General features: G+C 37.4%; 1 protein-coding gene across 1 annotated transcript in view; it reads right to left on the minus strand.

Annotated features, from left to right (window-relative positions):
• Positions 1 to 2056: 2056 nt before the first annotated feature.
• LOC123909400 (1,4-dihydroxy-2-naphthoyl-CoA thioesterase 1) overlaps positions 2057 to 21191 on the minus strand; it is a 37907-nt gene continuing 18772 nt past the window's right edge. The window contains exon 3 of the mRNA XM_045960232.1: positions 2057 to 2330. Within this exon, the coding sequence (XP_045816188.1) occupies positions 2178 to 2330 (153 nt within the window). The 3' untranslated portion in view covers positions 2057 to 2177. The remainder of the gene's footprint in view (positions 2331 to 21191) is intronic.

A 21191-nucleotide genomic window follows, 5' to 3' on the forward strand; every position in this document is an offset into this window, starting at 1 on the left:
ATGATTATTACACGTGTAAAATCATCTGATGGCTGTGAATGACTTATGCACCATACATAAGAAAAGGCTTATGCATATTAACTATTGCCATTATAAACTATGTGATAAAGTAGTGAATGAAAATTATATCTATATTTTGTAAATTTCATATAAAAATTCTTTTTTCACTTGGCGTTGACGTTATTTATAAACTACATAAATCAAGTAGATGTTGAAGATCCTACAAATAATAATATTGGTTAGTCCATTGTTTTCCCTAAATAAAAATTACTAATATCATTATATTGTTGACATTTAAGTTATTTCTTTTAGTGATTCGAAAATGCTGACTTTATCTAATTATGATTGTCGGATTCTTTCTTTTTGTATCTTTGGATTGTCGGATTATTTGTTTTGTTGCCACTGATGTAGGTCAATTAATGATTGTCGGATTATGATTGTCGGATTCTTTACTTGCCACTGATGTAGGTCAATTAATGTTTCTTTTGTTGGTAAAAAGTCAATTAATTATTTATACTAGGTAGTTTCTTAATTTATATTATGTGTTTCAACGTGTAGATGTTCAATCGACAAAACTCAACAACTCATGACTCAATTTGTTTGCACATGGTTAAAGAGTAAAATCAACAAGAGTGTCAAATGTAAGTGGTTGAAAAGTTAAAGCAACAAGATCATCAAGAAAATGAAGAAAAGACGACAATATGAATGGAATTGAAAACAAAATATAAATATAGCTTATATTCAATGTATGATTTTTTGGGTACAAATTAGTTAAGAATTTGATTATTATTTTTTTGTTTTGTTTCAAGAATGATTTGTTTAATGAATATCTAAAATTTATATAAAAAAATAAAGAAGTATATTTCAATCGGTTATCTTAAAAAAAAAAAAAGTGTAAAACATTTTACATTCATTCTACATAAATCAGGTGTAAAATCATTAAAAAAAATAGTGTAAAAGCAACAGACAATTTACATCTATTATAATTTAAAATAGGTGTAAATTTTTTGTAATTAAGTGTAAATAATACGCATTTTACACCTTTTTTAATTAAAAATCGGTATAACATAACCCTTTTAACACCTATTTTATAACGGGGGTAAATTTCTTGCACATATCTCACCGGACCAAAACCGGTGTAATATCTTCAACAAAATAGGTGTGAAATCCCCTTTCTACACCGGTGAGTGTTAGTGTTGTGTCCCATGTCTGTATCAGTGATTCATAGATTAAGGTCGTTGCCGGCTTTGGCTGTTATTTTAGGATGCTAGTTTATCTATAATCATGTAATCCAAGAACTTTAGGCATTGGAAAGAAAAATAGAAGTACTATTAGATCAAGATCCTTTCGCAAGAACTCAGCTTCCTAACATTGTAAACAATGCTTATGTGGGTTTTTTCTTTATGGAATTATGCTTGCTTGCTTGGTTGAATGTGAATTGCTGTTGACCAGATGTATGTCATTTCCATTCATATAATTTCCATTAAGTTTGGCATAATTGTTGCTCTGCATAGATCCATGCAGTAAACCAGTATGGAAGGATTTATTTTCAAAAGCGTGGTATTGGTGAATTGTTTGACCAAAATAGAACTTAAAATAATAACTACTCCTAAAGTTTGGCATAATTATTTGGGTTTTTAGGTTTACCTAACTTGTGTCTTATGGACCATTTCATGTAATCCATATTTTGTATATATTTGTTAATTTTAATGTTAAATTAAGTCTCCTATAGCTGTCCATGAGGTTTCAGCTTGGATTTTATCTCTAAAATTTCATTTCCACATAATATCTCATTATTATCAACTTAATCATTTTAAAATATCTCTAATCCTTTAAATGCTCTCTAAATCAATGATGTAAAGAGAAAGGGAGGTAGAAAAGTAACTACTGTGAGCACTACATTGCGGTATTTTGATTGTGTTTTCCATATGATTACCAATCACACTGCAATTGTGGCCTGGTGTGGTTGTGGTCTTGTGGGCGTTGACACAATGCAATTTTGCAGCTGCATCACTTGATGCGGTCTACAAATTAAAACATTGGTATCAAGTAGGCATGAGGTTCTAAGCTAAAACTTATTGCCTCCATCATAGTACAAAAAAGGTACAAAGTGTATCATGATGTACATATATCTTTATAGAAATAACATTTAACTTAAAATCTGATGACATCAATATTTACAGTTTTGCATGCTTCTTTAGAATGTCACCAGCTTCTTTTGCATTATCTGGAACAGGCATGTTGCTTTTCAGAGTCACTCTAGAAGATGCTATCAATGTTCTGTTTTGTGAGTTTGAAGGATCAATCTTCCAGATTCTCACATCCCACACCTGTTACAGACGAAGCTGTTATAGTATGCACTTTACTCACAAATGAGACTCAACAATAACATAGTTTTTATTCTAAACAAAAGTAAGGTGGATAGACTATACAAGTAAATGAGGGGATTATTGAAAAATAATAATAAATAGTGTTGGTATTTTTATAGACTATAGGCTTAAATACAGTTTTGCCCCCCCATTTTGATTAAATCGGAATTTTACCCCTCCCTGTTTTAAAATGTGGACTTTTACCACCCCTGTTTTATAATTCTTTGGATTTTGCCCCCCACCAAAATTCTGTACAAAATCTGCTTTCGAGTCTCAACTTCAAAGTTTCGCACAGATTTTAATTTGGATCCATAATTCACCAAACTGGTACCGAAATGACCGCAACCGAGTTAATTTTCCACAGAATCAAACTCCACTAAACTTGGAGTTACACAGAGAGATTAATTATTATTTTAGTGAAGGTCTGTCCAAATTAATTATTGTATGGAACGACTACTGGTATTTTTGTCATATCTCTCATCATGTAGCTTATTTTTTAATATTATTTACATGTCTGGAAAGCTAACAAAATTACCGTTGTTGTCATTTCAATTTCTTCAAATTTGGAGTTACGATTTGTTTGGTAGACGATGTTGAATTTGAAGGTCATAAGTAGATTTCAGCAAAATTAGTAATTGGACAGACCTTCACTAAAACGGTAATTAATCTCTCTTTGTAACTCCAAATTTAGTGGGGTTTGATTTTGTGGAAAGATAACTCGATTACGGTCATTTAGGTATCCGTTTGGTGAATTATTGATCCAAATTGAGTTGTGTGCGAAGCTTTGAAGTTTTGACTCGAAAGCAGATTTTGTGCAGAATTGTGGGTGACATACCTTTACTAAAACAGTAATTAATCTTATCTTTGTAACTTCAAATTTAGTGTGGTTTGATTCTTTGTAAAGATAACTCGATTACTGTCATTTCGGTATCCGTTTGGTAAATTATTGATCCAAATTGAGTTGTGTGCGAAGCTTTGAAGTTGTTACTCGAAAGCAGATTTTTTGCAGAATTTTGGAAGACATACCTTCACTAAAACGGTAATTAATCTCTCTCTGTAACTCCAAATTTAGTGGGGTTTGATTCTGTAGAAATCTAACTCGATTACGGTCATTTCGGTATCAGTTTGGTGAATTATTGATCTAAATTGAGTTTTGTGCGAAGCTTTGAAGTTTGGACTCGAAAGCAGAATTTTAGGGGGGCAAAATCCAAAAAATTATAAAACAGAAGGGTAAAAGTCCGCATTTTAAAACAGGGGGTAAAGTTCCGATTTAATCAAAACAGGGGGGTAAAACTGCATTTAAGCCTAGACTATACAAGTAAATGAGGGTATTATTGAAAAATAATAATAAATAGTGTTGGTATTTTTCTTTTTGGTAGATATTGTGCTTGTATTATAAAGTCACAAATTGGCTGTATTATTGGAAAAAAAAACTCTGTATATTAAAATGAGTTGAGTGTTTTTTATTAAAATTTATTTATTATTGAGGTATTTTTATTTGAAAAATTTACAAAAAAATATCAAGAAAACACAGTATAAAGTCTACTTAGGGACATCATATTATATATGCAGGAGTCGGATTCAAACGTTGGACACTCCACTTTTTCATTCACCTTTAAGGTGAAATTTGTAGCTATAGACTACTTGACAAAAGAAAAAATGGCAGAGTATGTGAAGTGCTTCGGTGCTTGTACGAATGTGGTAGACAGCATGTTTAAATTGTGATCAACAAAAATAGAAAAGACAACATGTGCAAAGCTATGATTGTGTACTCATTACTCAATGATAAAGTTTGATGGTTGATTGTATGAATTGGTTGGGTAAAGAAACATATAGTATCATAAAAAAGGTTACATTGATTGATAAGTTGTAACTGTGAATTTATTATTGGTTCTTCACAGTTATATATCGACCCTACTTGATAGGCAATTTAATTAAATGCCCATATTATAGGTGTTTATTTTAGTATAAGTTACTTATATATACTGGTCACTGGTATATATATATAACTGATCTTAACCGTTGATCATAATAAGTGGATGGCCAGCTAGTAGTCCGTTGAGTAGATGGTTGACGGCGGGTCGAGCAGCTGATCTACAGAGGGGGGTTGTACTTGCAGGTGCTCCGATGCCAAAGTTAGAGAGAGAATGAGAGCAAGAGAGATACAAGAGAGAGAAAGTAATTGAGTAAATGAATAGTGTTACCTAGCTCTCCTGTATAGGAGAGCTTATATAGCCCCCAGCTCTGGGCTAAAGGTTCTCTTGTTGGGTTGGATCAAGTTAGGCCCAATAAGATGGACTGCCAAGATATTACCCTTAGATAGTGGGTGAAGTAGTGATCTACTCCTATCTTGGTGGAGAGGTTCCACCATGTTCTGCTAACATGGATGTGGTGCGGCAAGCTGTAACGACCCAATTTTCAAATTATTAATTTTAATGTGTTAAAATATTTTATTTAACGTGGCATTTTAATTAAGTTAATAACTAGAGTTATTTATCGAGTACTTTAGTTATTAAGCGAATAGTGAGAGTTATCGTGTTATTGGGCCAAGCCAATTGGGCTTGAGGCCCAATGGGCCTTGTGAGTGTGTGTGGCGCCCTTATGGCCATGAGGGGGGAGAAGAGAACATTTCATTTTTCTCATAAGTCTTGTGTTCTTGAGAGAAGAGAGGAGAGTTTGTGGAGCTAGGGCAATGGGAGAGCTAGGGATTCGAGAGCTTCGTCGTGTTTTCTTCGAATCCAGGTAAGAGAGTAGATTTCATATTCGTGGGTGACCCGAGGAAGGGGAGAATGTCGATTTCTCCTCACCCGAACTTCCTCCACCCCATTTTCGTTTTAGTTTGGAATGGATTTTCTTGATGGAAATCGTTCCTAAGGTTCTTAATATGTTTAACATGCTTTTAACATGATTAATGAACGGAAATAATGGTTAAAACGAGTTTTCTAATGGATTAAACTCAAGAACTTTATGTTCTTGAGAGTTTTGATGAAAAAGTGTTCAATCTTTACTTTTTCGATGTTTATGATGTAGATCTGAGAAATGGACTGTCCTTTTGTGTTCATCCATGTTTGTTATGCTTGAATACAAACTCTTTTGGGATTTATAACATGAAAAATGGGATTTTTGGGCGTTTTTGTGTAGAAAACGCATATTTTTCCGCCTCAGGCACAATAATTTCCGCCTGAAACGGAAGAGCAGTGAGCAGCCAACCTTTCAGATGTTTCTGCGCCTCAAACGTAAACTTTTGCGCCTCAGGCGTAAACTTCCGCCTCAAACGTAAATATTTCCGCCCTAGGCGGAAATGCTGCAGATTTCACCAATTTTTCATCTGTTATCTTCCTTTGCATGTATTTTCAATCAGTGTCTTATTCTTACATGATTGTTGATGCTTGTTGATGCTTGTTGATGCTTGTTGATGCTTATAACGATTGTTAATCATGTATGAAGTATAAATGAAGTATATTAAGGTGTTAATCAACTTAATAAAGAAGGATATTAGAATTATGTTATTCTAATAAAGACGGATATTAAAGTATTGATTATCTTAATAAAGACGGACGTTGGATAGTGTTCCACGTTATTGTTGACGGGCTATATGCCAAAATTGTTGATGAATATATTCATGAGTTTTGAGTGCATGCATCATGAATATTTAGGGATATTGGCTTGTCCAATAAAGAAGGATATCGAACTATATTTGTTTGATAAAGACGGATATCGGAGGTGAGATACTCTGATAAAGACGATGGTACCACATGCATTAGAGGTGTCTAGAGGACATAACATGAATGTGAAGCATTAGATTGCATTAGGGATTATGTGTGCATTTTATAATAAATGATGTTTGACACATACTTGGTAAATGTTGATTGTTAATCCGTATGTGAGGAGCAGAGTCCGTCATGACTATAAAATGAACAACGCAGGGTCCGTCATGACCATAATCTGAACAATGTATTTGTTAATGTTTTGGTATTGTCCGAGACGACGTGAAACTATATGTTTGGTGTATTTTGTGGATGATTGATTAGGTGATAAATGAAGTATATGCATGATATATGAATATGCATGAATGATGGTGATGCATATGTATAATGTATGATTATGCATGAGTATGAAGAAGTGTTAAGTACCGTTTTACTTACACTTATATTTTGAGTATGTTATCTAACTCTCTTTTATGTGTTATGTGCTGGACCGTTGGGGGTCCAGATTTTTACAGGATTTTGTGATATTCGATGTCGAGTCGTCGGTGAAGCTCTGCTCTGATTGTGACACGGGAAAAAGGGGTTTTATATGTATATAGAGTCTCCTTATCTAGGTTGTTTTGTATAGCTAATAAATACATTAGTTGATTTAACATTTGTATAAACAAGTATTTTTACTAATTAACTACATTAGTATTATTTTGGTAGAGGAGTGTAATACTCGAACCGATATTCAATAAATTAAATGTGATTTTCCGTTGCGTATTTTGAAAAAGATTTTACTAAGGTAGAAATATATAAATAATGGGTTTGGGTGTTACAATTGGTATCAGAGCCCCGTTGTCTTCGGACTGTGTGGGTTATGTGTCGATCAGAGCAGGTCTATGCAGTCAGACCAAGTGAGTATTGTGTGTCAGTCGTGTTTGTCTAACAATATTGTTGTGTTTGTTTTGTGAAATCATTCATGTTGTTCATTTAGGAACTATGAGTGATGTGAATTGGATTAAATTATTCGTTCTTTTTGTGAGTAATGGTGTGAGTGCTATACTCCTATGGATTGATGCTTATTTGCTAATTGTTGATGATCCGGCATGATGTAAAACTGCATGTGACGATCCGGCATGATATAAAACTGCATGTGGTAATGATTTGAAATAATTTTAAAAACTAATATTATTTCTTGAAGATTTTGATGAAAATATAGAGTTATTTTCTTTTGGGTGAGTGAAAATTAATTTTCAAAATGGTGAGAAGAGTAGGATATTAATGTGTCATAGTATGTGTTTGTTATATGTTTGTTTATAACATGTGCTAGATGATTACTAGGCATTTGAATTGCTATGCGTTTTATGAGTAAAAACATGAAGATCTCATAATCCTATGTTGTAATTGTGATGCATGATTCTAATTTGTACTTTCAAGTATATAATGATGTTATATGCTTGATGTTTTGGATTTTGTGGATTAGTGAGTCGAGAAAACGAGAGTTTAGTGAGCGTAAGTTCAAAACCGTAGCAGAGCACCCAGATTTTTGGATGTGCTCGCTAGGCGAAGAATGAACCTCGCTGAGTCTCGCTAAGTCTTGCTAAATCCTGTGAATGTTTTTGACTTGTCTCGCCGGGAGCTCGCTAGCTTTTGCTAAACGAGGGAGCCAAACAAGAAATTTATTTTGTTAATGTCTTGTTCTGAGTTGATTGAATGTGAGTATGAATTATTGCTATTCAATGTTCATTTTTCTTGTGTTGTTTTGATTTCCTAACTTTGAGAAGTGAGGGAAGTATAGGTTACTTGAATGCTTGCATGAATTTGTGTTAGTGTTTAGGTATCGTGGGTTGGGTTTTTCCCCTGTATGTGACATGCGTGTAAACGATGTCGATACTAGTTTCTTCTTAGGAAGAATATGTTTAGAGACGATAGAACCGTTAGGTGTGAGCACCGGAAGTTCTAGTGGAAGAGTACGAGTGGAGTTGAGATAAGTGGGGGAGAAGGTTATATCCCTTCGAGATGTTTCGATCGTGAGAAGATGAGATGAGTAGAGATGCTCTTGAAGCGGAATATTCAGGAAGTGGTGACGTTGTTCGAAGTGGAATGAATGGGAGCAACAAATTGTGAGAAACTACTAGAAGAGAAGTTGTCAGACTAAGTGTTTCGCCGTAGGGAGTTGGTGAGATTGGTTAAGTGAGATGAAGAGTATTCGGAACGGTTGGAGATCGTGTGTTGCACTAAAAGTATGGAGGCGTGTTTTTATGGACCAAGGTTGAAGTATCTGTTTGATCGAAATGAGTCGAATATGAAGAAGAGGGAGTGATTAAGATTTTGAGGAGGTGATGATTTTGAAGTCAGTTGTCATCCAAGTGGATCGGATGTTGTACCGGATTCTTGAGTAAGAAGCTTTATGTGAGTCGTGCATATGGTAGTAGGTTGAATTGGTTGAACAAGTCGGAGTTCTAAGTCTAGTATGCGAGGTGATTTCTAGAAGAGGTTTGAGAAGCTTAGAAAAAGAGATGTGAAGATTAGTGAACCGTTGGTGTTAATTAATCGATGAAGGGAAGTAGGTTTTAAAGTAAATGAGAATGGAATTGAGAAATATCATAATAGGTTTGGTATGTTTGTTGAATCGTTGGAAGTGAGGATTGTATGAGTAGTCGAGTTTATTCGGAGATGGAAGTAGGATAACAATTCGAAAGATTTTGTGAGAGGCATGCCGAAGAAAGGGTAATTGGATTTGGATAATGACAGGGCAATTTGTGTCGAAGTTGAATGAGAACGTAGAGCCTTGGAGGTTGAGATGAAGCTAAGTGAGTAGTAACGTCTTAGAATGATTTGAAATAAGAAAGTTAGCCGTTGGAGAACGTTCAGAGAATAAGTAATATGAGGTCATGTTGGAAGTGACTTGTGTTAGGTGGGAGTTTGCGAAAAAGGATTACCGCACATGTGAGTAGATGTTGTGTTTGAGCACATATAGTAAGGAGTTGAAGGTGATGCCTAAGGTAAGTGTCAGAGAGCATTTGGTAGTGCCCACAAGATAAGAGTGAGTAAGTATTTGCTAAGGAATTTGGATTTGTGGAATGGAAGAGTCGGTAGAGACTAGTTTTGTTAGATGCATCGTGGATGTTGATGTAGTATGATCGTGATCGGTGACAATGAAGTAAAGGATTTTAAATTGTTTCATCATGGATGATGGAACGGTAGTGATTTGGTGCATAACTTAAAATGTATTTTTGGACGAGAATTTTTAGAAATTTTCTAGAAATGTCATGTTGGGAGTAGACAAGGAGTCATTAGTAAGAATACTAAGACAAAGGTTGATTAGAATTTAATGGATGGGATTAGATCGTATGACGAGTATTTGGAGCTTTGTGGATTTAATTCAAGAGTTTGATTTTGGGATCGAATGTACTAAGGAGAAGTGGTGTTGGAAAACGTTTGCGTTAAGGAATGCAAATATTGGTTGAGAGATTACTTGGGAACAAAGTAGTCGTATTGAATTCCACTCAATGTGAGAAAAGGAATTTGACGGTTGGAAACGATAATTTCTAGGATGTGTCAAGGAAGATTTGAGAATGTTGGTCATCAAGTGATTGTTGGAATTGAATTATCGAGTGATATGTTGGAATAAGATTCGAATATGATTAAGTGGTGTACCACGGTTAAGTGATCCATGAGGGAATCAGAGACTTATAGGATTTGTGGAGTTGTGGAAGTATTCCACGGGGGTATCTTTTCGGAGTGTGTTCGATTAGTTGTACTTATTGTGGGTAGCATTATGTGTACCGTAGAATGTGAGTCTATGGATGTTTCGTGAGAAGTTGACGTTTTAGCGGTTTGATAAGAATGGTTTATGCCGATATCATGATTGTTGACTATCTATCGATAAATTGAGGAACTGGCCGTCCTTGATCTCTTGTTGATAAATGGACAAAAATTGTGTTGGATGGGATAAACTAATTTTGTCAAACTTGGTAATGTGTAGCGTTTTGAGCGTTTTGTTGGAGGGTCGGATACAGGAGTTATCCGGAGTTGCTTTAGTTGCGTAATTTTCGAGGGCGAAAATCTTTTAAGTGGGGGAGAGTTGTAACGACCCAATTTTCAAATTATTAATTTTAATGTGTTAAAATATTTTATTTAACGTGGCATTTTAATTAAGTTAATAACTAGAGTTATTTATCGAGTACTTTAGTTATTAAGCGAATAGTGAGAGTTATCGTGTTATTGGGCCAAGCCAATTGGGCTTGAGGCCCAATGGGCCTTGTGAGTGTGTGTGGCGCCCTTATGGCCATGAGGGGGGAGAAGAGAACATTTCATTTTTCTCATAAGTCTTGTGTTCTTGAGAGAAGAGAGGAGAGTTTGTGGAGCTAGGGCAAAGGGAGAGCTAGGGATTCGAGAGCTTCGTCGTGTTTTCTTCGAATCCAGGTAAGAGAGTAGATTTCATATTCGTGGGTGACCCGAGGAAGGGGAGAATGTCGATTTCTCCTCACCCGAACTTCCTCCACCCCATTTTCGTTTTAGTTTGGAATGGATTTTCTTGATGGAAATCGTTCCTAAGGTTCTTAATATGTTTAACATGCTTTTAACATGATTAATGAACGGAAATAATGGTTAAAACGAGTTTTCTAATGGATTAAACTCAAGAACTTTGTGTTCTTGAGAGTTTTGATGAAAAAGTGTTCAATCTTTACTTTTTCGATGTTTATGATGTAGATCTGAGAAATGGACTGTCCTTTTGTGTTCATCCATGTTTGTTATGCTTGAATACAAACTCTTTTGGGATTTATAACATGAAAAATGGGATTTTTGGGCGTTTTTGTGTAGAAAACGCATGTTTTTCCGCCTCAGGCACAATAATTTCCGCCTGAAACGGAAGAGCAGTGAGCAGCCAACCTTTCAGATGTTTCTGCGCCTCAAACGTAAACTTTTGCGCCTCAGGCGTAAACTTCCGCCTCAAACGTAAATATTTCCGCCCCAGGCGGAAATGCTGCAGATTTCACCAATTTTTCATCTGCTATCTTCCTTTGCATGTATTTTCAATCAGTGTCTTATTCTTACATGATTGTTGATGCTTGTTGATGCTTGTTGATGCTTGTTGATGCTTGTTGATGCTTATAACGATTGTTAATCATGTATGAAGTATAAATGAAGTATATTAAGGTGTTAATCAACTTAATAAAGAAGGATATTAGAATTATGTTATTCTAATAAAGACGGATATTAAGGTATTGATTATCTTAATAAAGACGGACGTTGGATAGTGTTCCACGTTATTGTTGACGGGCTATATGCCAAAATTGTTGATGAATATATTCATGAGTTTTGAGTGCATGCATCATGAATATTTAGGGATATTGGCTTGTCCAATAAAGAAGGATATCGAACTATATTTGTTTGATAAAGACGGATATCGGAGGTGAGATACTCTGATAAAGACGATGGTACCACATGCATTAGAGGTGTCTAGAGGACATAACATGAATGTGAAGCATTAGATTGCATTCGGGATTATGTGTGCATTTTATAATAAATGATGTTTGACACATACTTGGTAAATGTTGATTGTTAATCCGTATGTGAGGAGCAGAGTCCGTCATGACTATAAAATGAACAACGCAGGGTCCGTCATGACCATAATCTGAACAATGTATTTGTTAATGTTTTGGTATTGTCCGAGACGACGTGAAACTATATGTTTGGTGTATTTTGTGGATGATTGATTAGGTGATAAATGAAGTATATGCATGATATATGAATATGCATGAATGATGGTGATGCATATGTATAATGTATGATTATGCATGAGTATGAAGAAGTGTTAAGTACCGTTTTACTTACACTTATATTTTGAGTATGTTATCTAACTCTCTTTTATGTGTTATGTGCTGGACCGTTGGGGGTCCAGATTTTTACAGGATTTTGTGATATTCGATGTCGAGTCGTCGGTGAAGCTCTGCTCTGATTGTGACACGGGAAAAAGGGGTTTTATATGTATATAGAGTCTCCTTATCTAGGTTGTTTTGTATAGCTAATAAATACATTAGTTGATTTAACATTTGTATAAACAAGTATTTTTACTAATTAACTACATTAGTATTATTTTGGTAGAGGAGTGTAATACTCGAACCGATATTCAATAAATTAAATGTGATTTTCCGTTGCGTATTTTGAAAAAGATTTTACTAAGGTAGAAATATATAAATAATGGGTTTGGGTGTTACACAAGCAATTATGGACTTTATGGGGTATGAAGTGGACTAGTTGTAGTCTAGTCCAGAACAGGAGCCCTCATGTCGTTGCTCCTAGAGATAGGAGTAATGACTTTTAGACTAAGCTCAATGTTGAGGAGAGATGTTCTCGTTACCTCTGTAGACTTTGTTCAAGAGGAGATGCTCGTTTAAGCTTTGCCAATAACAAGTACTTGGTGTATGTTTACGAGGACGTGCTCGTAAATTTATGTGCTCCTCATGATGTTTACGAGGAGGTTGAATTCATTGCTCGTAAGTAATTTGCGAGGAGGATTTTTTGTGAAACGTTGCGTTTTATACGAGCACGTGCTCGTGAAAGATTGCTTCTCTTTAGAACTGGTGCTCATGGCGACGAGGAGAGATTTGTGTTGGAATGTGAAAAGGTGCATTTATTGCTTTTTGTTTTACGAGGGGGTGTATAAACCGTTGGATCAAAGCGTCTTTTCGTTGTATGGCCTTTGATATCTTTAAATAGAGAGGAGTGAATTCATTTTTCACTCTCTCTCTTCGTTTTGTTGCTGCTGTTATTCTCTGGAGCTCTTGTTCAAGTGTCAAATCTCATTCTTTCGATTTTCTTTCAACATCAAGGTAATTCGTGAATTTCTTCTTGTATTTGCATGTTTAGATCTAGTTTTTTTTACTGTTTTTGCTCAGTTTAGTAGTTTTTCTGGATTTTGCATGAAAAACGTGATGAACATAGGATGAACATAGTATGAATTTAGTTTGAATTTGCCGAGCACTAGATGAATTTGTCGGGCACTAGATGAACATAGGCTAAATTTCTGGGTAAATTTAGGGTTTTATGTCGAGGAGAATTTTGTTGTTAAAAATTCATGACTGGGAGGTATCTCTCCCCGTTCTTACCCTTTAACGAAAAAAACATTTTGTTGTTAAAAATTTGTGACGGGGAGCTTCGTCCCCATTTTTAACTTAGAAAAATTTTGAAGCGAATTTTGTTGTTAAAAATTCGTGACGGGGAGCTTCGTCCCCGTTTTAACATAGAAAAATTTTGAAACGTAGGAACGAATTTTGATGTAAAAATTCATGACGGGGAGCTTCGTCCCCGTTTTTAACTTAGAAAAATTTTGAAACAAATTTTGATGTTAAAAATTTGTGACGGGGAGCTTTGTCCCCGTTTTTAACTTAGAAAAATTTAGCAGCAACGAATTTTGATGTTAAAAATTCGTGACGGGGAGCTTCGTCCCCGTTTTTAACTTAGAAAATTTTAGGGACGAATTTTGATGTAAAAATTCGTAAATTCGTGACGGGGAGCTTCGTCCCCGTTTTTAACTTCGAAAAATTTTGAAACAAATTTTGATGTTAAAAATTCGTGACGGGGAGCTTCGTCCCCATTTTTAACTTAGAAAACTTTAGGCACAAATTTTGATGTAAAAATTCGTGACGGGGAGCTTCGTCCCCGTTTTTAACTTAGAAAATTTTTGAAACAAATTTTGATGTTAAAAATTCGTGACGAGGAGCTTTGTCCTCGTTTCCCTTATCTTCCATTTGTTGTCCCCGGTTCTTACGTTGCCATTTGATAAGGGCTTTGGTCGGGGACAACGTCCTCGCCCTATTCTGCGCCCTTTCACTTGAATTGCGGTGAAAGGGTGGATTTGATTGATTGTCGAATTCACTTTGTTTTCACTGTATTTCAGGTTTAATATGTCAGATACCGAGGAGGTAATGGAGAGTCAGGGGGCCGAGAGGTATAGATTGTTCGATACGATTACGGATCCTAAATTGGATTGGGTCGGGCCGGAACCCCGGGGAATAGCCTCAGTGCTTACTCGTGATGATCCAAAATTGCATACGGTGGTCGAGCGGAGGAGGAGGAATGATCCAGTAAACTGGTTAACCTACATGCCCGACGAAGATCAGAGGGTATGCTCTAGTTTTGACGAGCATGGCTTTGCCATGTACAAGTTTGTTTTTAAGGAGCTGAGGTTTCGCCTGCCGTTCAGCCCCCTTATGATATGAGTACTTAAAACTTTAAGGGTAGCCCCGTCCCAGCTTCATCCAAATTCGTGGGCGTTCATTTTGGCTTATGAGTATTTGTGCGAGTATAGGGTTGTTCGACCGACTCTTCCACTTTTCTTACGCGTTTTTAATATCCAGTGCAAAAGTACGAGGGGTGAAGACCGAGCGGTTCCTCGGCAAAATTGGGTTTCGTTGAAGCAACAAGATGATGTGAGACTTTTTAAGATGTTCACTGATTATGTTCGGCACTTCAAGGAACGGTATTATATTGTCCGACCAGAATCTCCTGCTGCTCGGGACAACTTGTTAGAGCCTCGACCTGACTTGGATGATAACGGGGTTGTTCGTAGGGATGCCGCGGGGAGAGTTTTGACTAGGATGGAACTCAAATTCCCTTTGAGCTGGACATATGTTCATTTTCATAAAGGTCATCGAGAGTACATGACTAGGGAAGCTGATTTGTCAGCCGAAGACAAAGCCAGCTTTGAGGACGTGAAGAGCTACGTTGATGGTTTCACTCCTACTGAATGGGTGAACAAGAGGGGTGAAATTATTCTAGACGAGGATGGGAACCCGAGGACTTCGAAGAGATTTATCAATACCAGGGAACTCCTCGAATGTAGGAATACCGAGGAGGTAAAGATCTGCTTAGGTATAATGCGCTTGTTTTTTACTTGGAGTTTTTATCTAATTTTGCTTGTAAAATTTAGCTCCTCGTCATTTGTCTTTGCTTTGTTTTTGACTTACTTTTTTGTTTTTTGCAAATAAGATGGAATCTATTGCTGATCGCATGTTGAAGGCTGCTGCTAATGAAAAAGCGTCGGGCAAGGAAAAGAAAAAGATGAAAGATGCTGCGACTGGAGGTCCTTCACAAGTTCGACCTTAGACTCCTCTCGGGCAAGGTTGTTCTGCTCGGGAAGGAATTTCGGGCAATCCCTCCTCCGTCCGGGAGCCTCCTCAAAAGAGAATGAGGGAGGAGGATCCTGCTTTTGTTGAGATAGCAATGGGAACTTTGAATCATTTTCCTGTTCCTCGGTGTTTTACCACACCACGATTCTTTGATATGTACCCCAGAGGTACCGGATGTTGAAAAGGTTATAATTCTCGAGCAAGAGCCCGATGTGAGGAAGAAGCAGCATGCCCGTGACATGGCGGGGGTAATAAGGATGATGGAGAGTGCTCTTGTGTTTGGCGATGAGCGGGACAGTTTGGTCGGGGAGAGGAGTGCTCTTCAAGGGAGGGTTGGTAAGCTCAAAGCCCATATTTTCCATCTGGAAAATAACCAAGTAGTTTGGTTGGGGAGCAGACAAAGGAGCTTCGACTAGAAAAGGAAAAGGTGGCTTCCTTGAACGGCCAAGTCGAGCAACTGACTACTGCTATGGTACCGAGCAAGGATAAGCATAAAGCAGCTGAAGGTTTGACTACCCGGGCAGAACTTGTCCAAATGATTGCTCAGTTGTCCTCTGATGTCGTTGGTGGTGCGGCCTATTCTTTTGAGAATGCTAAAGAGTAGTTGATGCTTATCGACAAATTGAGGAACTGGCCGTCCTTGATCTCTTGTTGATAAATAGACAAAAATTGTGTTGGATGGGATAAATTAGTTTTGTCAAACTTAGTAATGTGTAGTGTTTTGAGCGTTTCGTTTGAGGGTCGGATACAGGAGTTATCCGGAGTTGTTTTAGTAGCGTAATTTTCGAGGGCGAAAATCTTTTAAGTAGGGGAGAGTTGTAACGACCCAAATTTATTATTCACTATGTAAGTGTTTAATTATTTGGTGACGTGGTTTTTAAGTAAGATGGTAACTTTAAGTTATTTATCGATGGTTTTAGTTAACGCGCGAGTTAGTGAGAGTTAACGCGAGTTGGGCCAAGCTATTGGGCTTGAGGCCCAATGGGCCTTGGACTTAAGGTGGGGGCGCTATATGAAGCCAATTAGAGAGAGAATGTCTCATTCTTTCTTGTTTTTGTGGAGAGTTAGAGAGAAGGGAGAGCAAGAGGAGCTAGGGCAAGAGCTTGAAGGAGAGATTCGAGGAGCAATCTTCGTGAGTTCGTCGATCTAAGGTAAGAGAGTAGATTTCATATTCGTGGGTGATACGAGGAAGGGGAGAATGTCGATTTCTCCTCACTTGAACTTCCTCCACCCCATTTTCGTTTTAGCTTGGAACGGATTTTCTTGATGGAAATCGTTCCTAAGGTTCTTAATATGCTTAACATGCTTTTAACATGATTAATGAACGGATTTAATGGTTAAAAAACGAGTTTATGAAATATTAAACTCAAGAACTTTGTGTTCTTGAGAGTTTTGATGAAAAAGTGTTCAATCTTTACTTTTTCGATGTTTGTGATGTAGATCTGAGAAATGAACTGTCCTTTTGTGTTTATCCATGTTTGTTATGCTTGAATACAAACTCTTTTGGGATTTATAACATGAAAAATGGGATTTTTGGGTGATTTGGTGTAGAAAACGCAGGTTTTGAACTGTCCTGACAGAAGGCGCTCGCTAGGCCTTCGCTCAGCGAACGTGTGGCGAACAACTCGCCACAACTCGCTGCAGCTCGCCACGAGCAGGTGATCCACTGGTGTGGTTCGCTTTGGCTCGTTGAGCCTTCGCTCAGCGAACGGCTCGCTGATGCTCGCCATGAGTCAGTGGTTTCCTGGCGTTGTTCGCTGAGGCTCGCTAAGCCTTCGCTCAGCGAACAACACTGTGACAACAACTTTTTGTTAATTGTTTTAAGTGCATTTGGGCACTTGTAACATGGATTTAAGGTATCCTAACATGCAATTAAGTGTTTGTAACCATGATTGATTGCTTGTTGATGAATTGTTGTTGATTGTGTTGATGATGTTTATTTAAATGTCAAAGAAGTATATTAAGGTGTTAATCAACTTAATAAAGAAGGATATTAGGATTATGTTATTCTAATAAAGAAGGATATCGAATTATGTTATTCGATAAAGACGTATATTAAGGTATAGTGTTATCTTAATAAAGACGAAATGTTGGATAGTGTTCCACATTTATAAATGACGAGCTTAATGCTAAATGTGATTGTTGATGTGAGAATATTCATGAAAACATACATGCATTCATGAATTATATTAGGGATATTGGATATTCCAATAAAGAAGGATATCGGATTATATTTATCCGATAAAGAAGGATATTAGAGGTGAGATACTCTAATAAAGACGATGGTACCACATGCATTAGATATGTCTAGGGGACATAGCATGAAGATTGTGGCATTAGATTGCATTAGGATATGTGTACATTATTTGATATTTGATATGTGACACATATGTTTGCATTTATGTGATAATTGTTAAGTGACACATATTTTGCTAAGTGTTCTTATTTCTATTCGTTGAAGTGATGTTTGATTATAATGATCTAGAACTTATAATTGAATGATAGATGATGATGTATGTGTATAATGTATGATTATGCATGTTTTATGAAGAAGTGTTTAAGTACCATTTACTTACACTTGTATATTTTGAGTATGTTGTCTAACTCTCTTTTATGTGTTATGTGCTGGACCGTTGGGGGTCCAGATTCACAGGTTTTGTGGTTATAGATGTCGAGTCGTCGGTCAAGCTCCGCTCTGATCGTGACACGGGAAAAAGGGGTTTTATATGTATATAGAGTCTCCTTATCTAGGTTGTTTTGTATAGTTAATAAATACATTATTTGATTTAAGATTTGTATAAACAAGTATTTTTACTAATTAACTACATTAGTATTATTTTGATTGAAGAGTGTAATGCTTGAACCATGACTTTTATAATAATAAACTTTGATTTTCCGCCGCGTATTTTGAAAAAGATTTTACTAAAAGTAGAAATACGAAAATAATGGGTTTGGGTGTTACACTTTTGTTGAGATAGCAATGGGAACTTTGAATCATTTTCCTGTTCCTCGGTGTTTTTCCACACCACGATTCTTTGATATGTACCCCAGAGGTACCGGATGTTGAAAAGGTTATAATTCTCGAGCAAGAGCCCGATGTGAGGAAGAAGCAGCATGCCCGTGACATGGCGGGGGTAATAAGGATGATGGAGAGTGCTCTTGTGTTTGGCGATGAGCGGGACAGTTTGGTCGGGGAGAGGAGTGCTCTTCAAGGGAGGGTTGGTAAGCTCAAAGCCCATATTTTCCATCTAGAAAATAACCAAGCAGTTTGGTTGGGGAGCAGACAACGGAGCTTCGACTAGAAAAGGAAAAGGTGGCTTCCTTGAACGGCCAAGTCGAGCAACTTACTACTGCTATGGTACCGAGCAAGGATAAGCATAAAGCAGCTGAAGGTTTGACTACCCGGGCAGAACTTGTCCAAATGATTGCTCAGTTGTCCTCTGATGTCGTTGGTGGTGCGGCCTATTCTTTTGAGAATGCTAAAGAGTAGTTGATGCTTCTTAACCCTGGTTTGGATCTTATTACCGAGGGTATGTATGTGAATGGGAGGATTCAAGATGGCCGAATCATTATTCCAGCTAGACTCGAGCAAGTTGATCCTGAGGACGCTTCAGATGCTGATGAGGAATATAATGCCGAGGAAGATCATGAGGACAAGTAGGGTGATGGTTGTGATTTATTGGGTGTCCTCAATTTGGACTTTTTGTAATTTATTTTTGCTTTGACAATTTTTATGGCCTATGTGCCAAGTTATGTAATATTTGAACAAGTGGACTTTTGTCCCAATTTATTTTCTATCGGTGCTCGCATTTTTATTCGTGCTCGTAAATATTTTGTTTTTGCTCGTATATACTCTGCTCGTTAATATTTTATTTCTGCTCATATGTATTTTGCTAAGTTTGCCTGTTTGTTTGAATGCATGTTTGTATGTTTCGAAATTTTTTGCATGTACAAATGCCTACTCATTGAAATATGTTGGGGAGATTCTTCTCCCCGTTTTTAACTTAGCGAAATTTCAAGTTAGATTAATTTCTTGTATATCTGCTCGGTATTATCTCATTTCGCTAGTTTTCTATCGAGCGCATTTTATTGAGGGTAGTTTCCTCGGTTTTGACTTAGACAGTTTGGGGAACCGTATAAACGCTTAGAGTTGTAACTAAGCTAACACGAATGTGAGCACGTTGTCGTGTCCTCCTTCGGAGCCTGAACCTCCCATCGCGAGCTAGGTGTTAGGCTATGACACGGAGACGATGGAGCTCGTTTCAAGAAGGGTTCCTTTCCCATTGTGGCAGATTGGTTCCCCTGCTATGGTTTTTAGATGAGCACGTGTGTCTGGGTGCCCTCCGTTGTCTAGGTGTTCGACTCGTGTTTGAGTTCGAATGACCTTTTGTGTTTTGTTATGACAATAACTTAGTTGTAATATTGTTTTAACTTTTGGGAATTCCATGGTCGAAGGATCTCTTTTCCTTGAAGATCCTCAAGGTAGTACGCTCTGTTTTCTGTTTTGCTGCGAACTCGATATGGCCCTTCCCAATTGGCTGCAAGTTTTCCATCTTGGGAATCTTTGGCATTTTGTTTTAGGACGAGGATGCCTACTTCGAATTCTCTTTTAATGACTTATATATGTGTCATGTCGAGCAGGTATTTTTTGTTTCAGAGTGGCTTCTCGTAGGGATGACTTTGTCCGAATTTCTTCGACGAGGTCAAGCTCTTCTCAGAGTGCCTCGTCGTTCAACTCTTCCTCAAGAGGATGTTCAGTTCGTCAGCAGGGTTCCCCGATTTCTACGGGGATGACTGCCTCTGTTCCATATACCATTCGGAATGGGGTTTCCCCGATTGTGGAATGTGGGGTTGTTCGATAAGCCCAAAGTACATTTTCGAGCTCCTCAACCCATTTCTTTTTATTTTGGTCGAGTCTCCGCCATAAGCCTCGTAGGATTACTCTGTTCGCGACTTCGGCTTGCCCGTTAGTTTGGGGGTGCTCGACTGATTTGAAATGTTGCTTGGTGCCCAAGGCAGCAAGGAATTCTTGGAAGCTGTTGTCTGTGAATTGTGTTCCATTTTCTGTGACCACAACTTGTGGTATTCAGAATCTGGATACAACGTCTCGTTTGAAGAAACGAAGGATTCTGAAAGATGTTATATCAGATAGGGGTTCAACTTCCACCCATTTAGTGAAGTAGTCGACTGCGACTATTAAGAATTTATTTTGATGAAATCCTCTTATGAAGGGACCAAGTATATCCATGCCCCACCAGGCAAACGGTCATGGTGAAGACAAAGATTTTAAGCTCGCGAGGAGCTAAGTGCATGTCCCCGTGTCGTTGGCATTTGTCACATTTTTTTACGTGGTCCTTGGCATCCTGTTGCATGGTAGGCCAGTAATATCCTGCTCGTAATGCTTTTCTGGCCGGTGACCTTCCTCGCAAGTGTTGAGAATTGATTCCTTCATGAATCTCACACAAGATGTAGTCGACTGTGTCTTCATCCACACATTTTAAAAGGGGAATGAAAAATCCTCTTTTGTATAAATTTCCGTCGAGAATTACATATGTGCATGCTCTTCGCCTTATTATTGCTGCCTCTTTCAACTTATAATTTTCCAGCAATTCTTGTCGCTAATGACGTTGATGTCAAGGACCTTGGTCAATTTTTCTATGCTCGGGCGAGGGAGTATTTTTTGGATCACAGATTTGTTTCCGCCTTTCCTTTTTGTGCTCGCCAATTTAGACAGTATGTCAGCTCGCTTATTGTGCTCGCGGGGTACATGTAATAATTCTACATAATTGAACTTAGTAATTTTTTCTTTTACTAGAGTTAAGTATTATGAGAGGTTATCGTTCCTGGTTTGATATTCTCCTAGCACTTGAGAAGCGACTAATTGTGAATCTGTGTAAATTTTGACTTCCTTGGCATGCATGTTCTCGGCTAAACGTAGCCCAGCGAGGAAAGCTTCATATTCTGCTTGGTTGTTTGAGGTCGGGAAAGATAGT

This window comes from Trifolium pratense, linkage group LG2 (genome assembly GCF_020283565.1).
Source record: "Trifolium pratense cultivar HEN17-A07 linkage group LG2, ARS_RC_1.1, whole genome shotgun sequence".
Classification (NCBI taxonomy): Eukaryota; Viridiplantae; Streptophyta; class Magnoliopsida; order Fabales; family Fabaceae; genus Trifolium; species Trifolium pratense.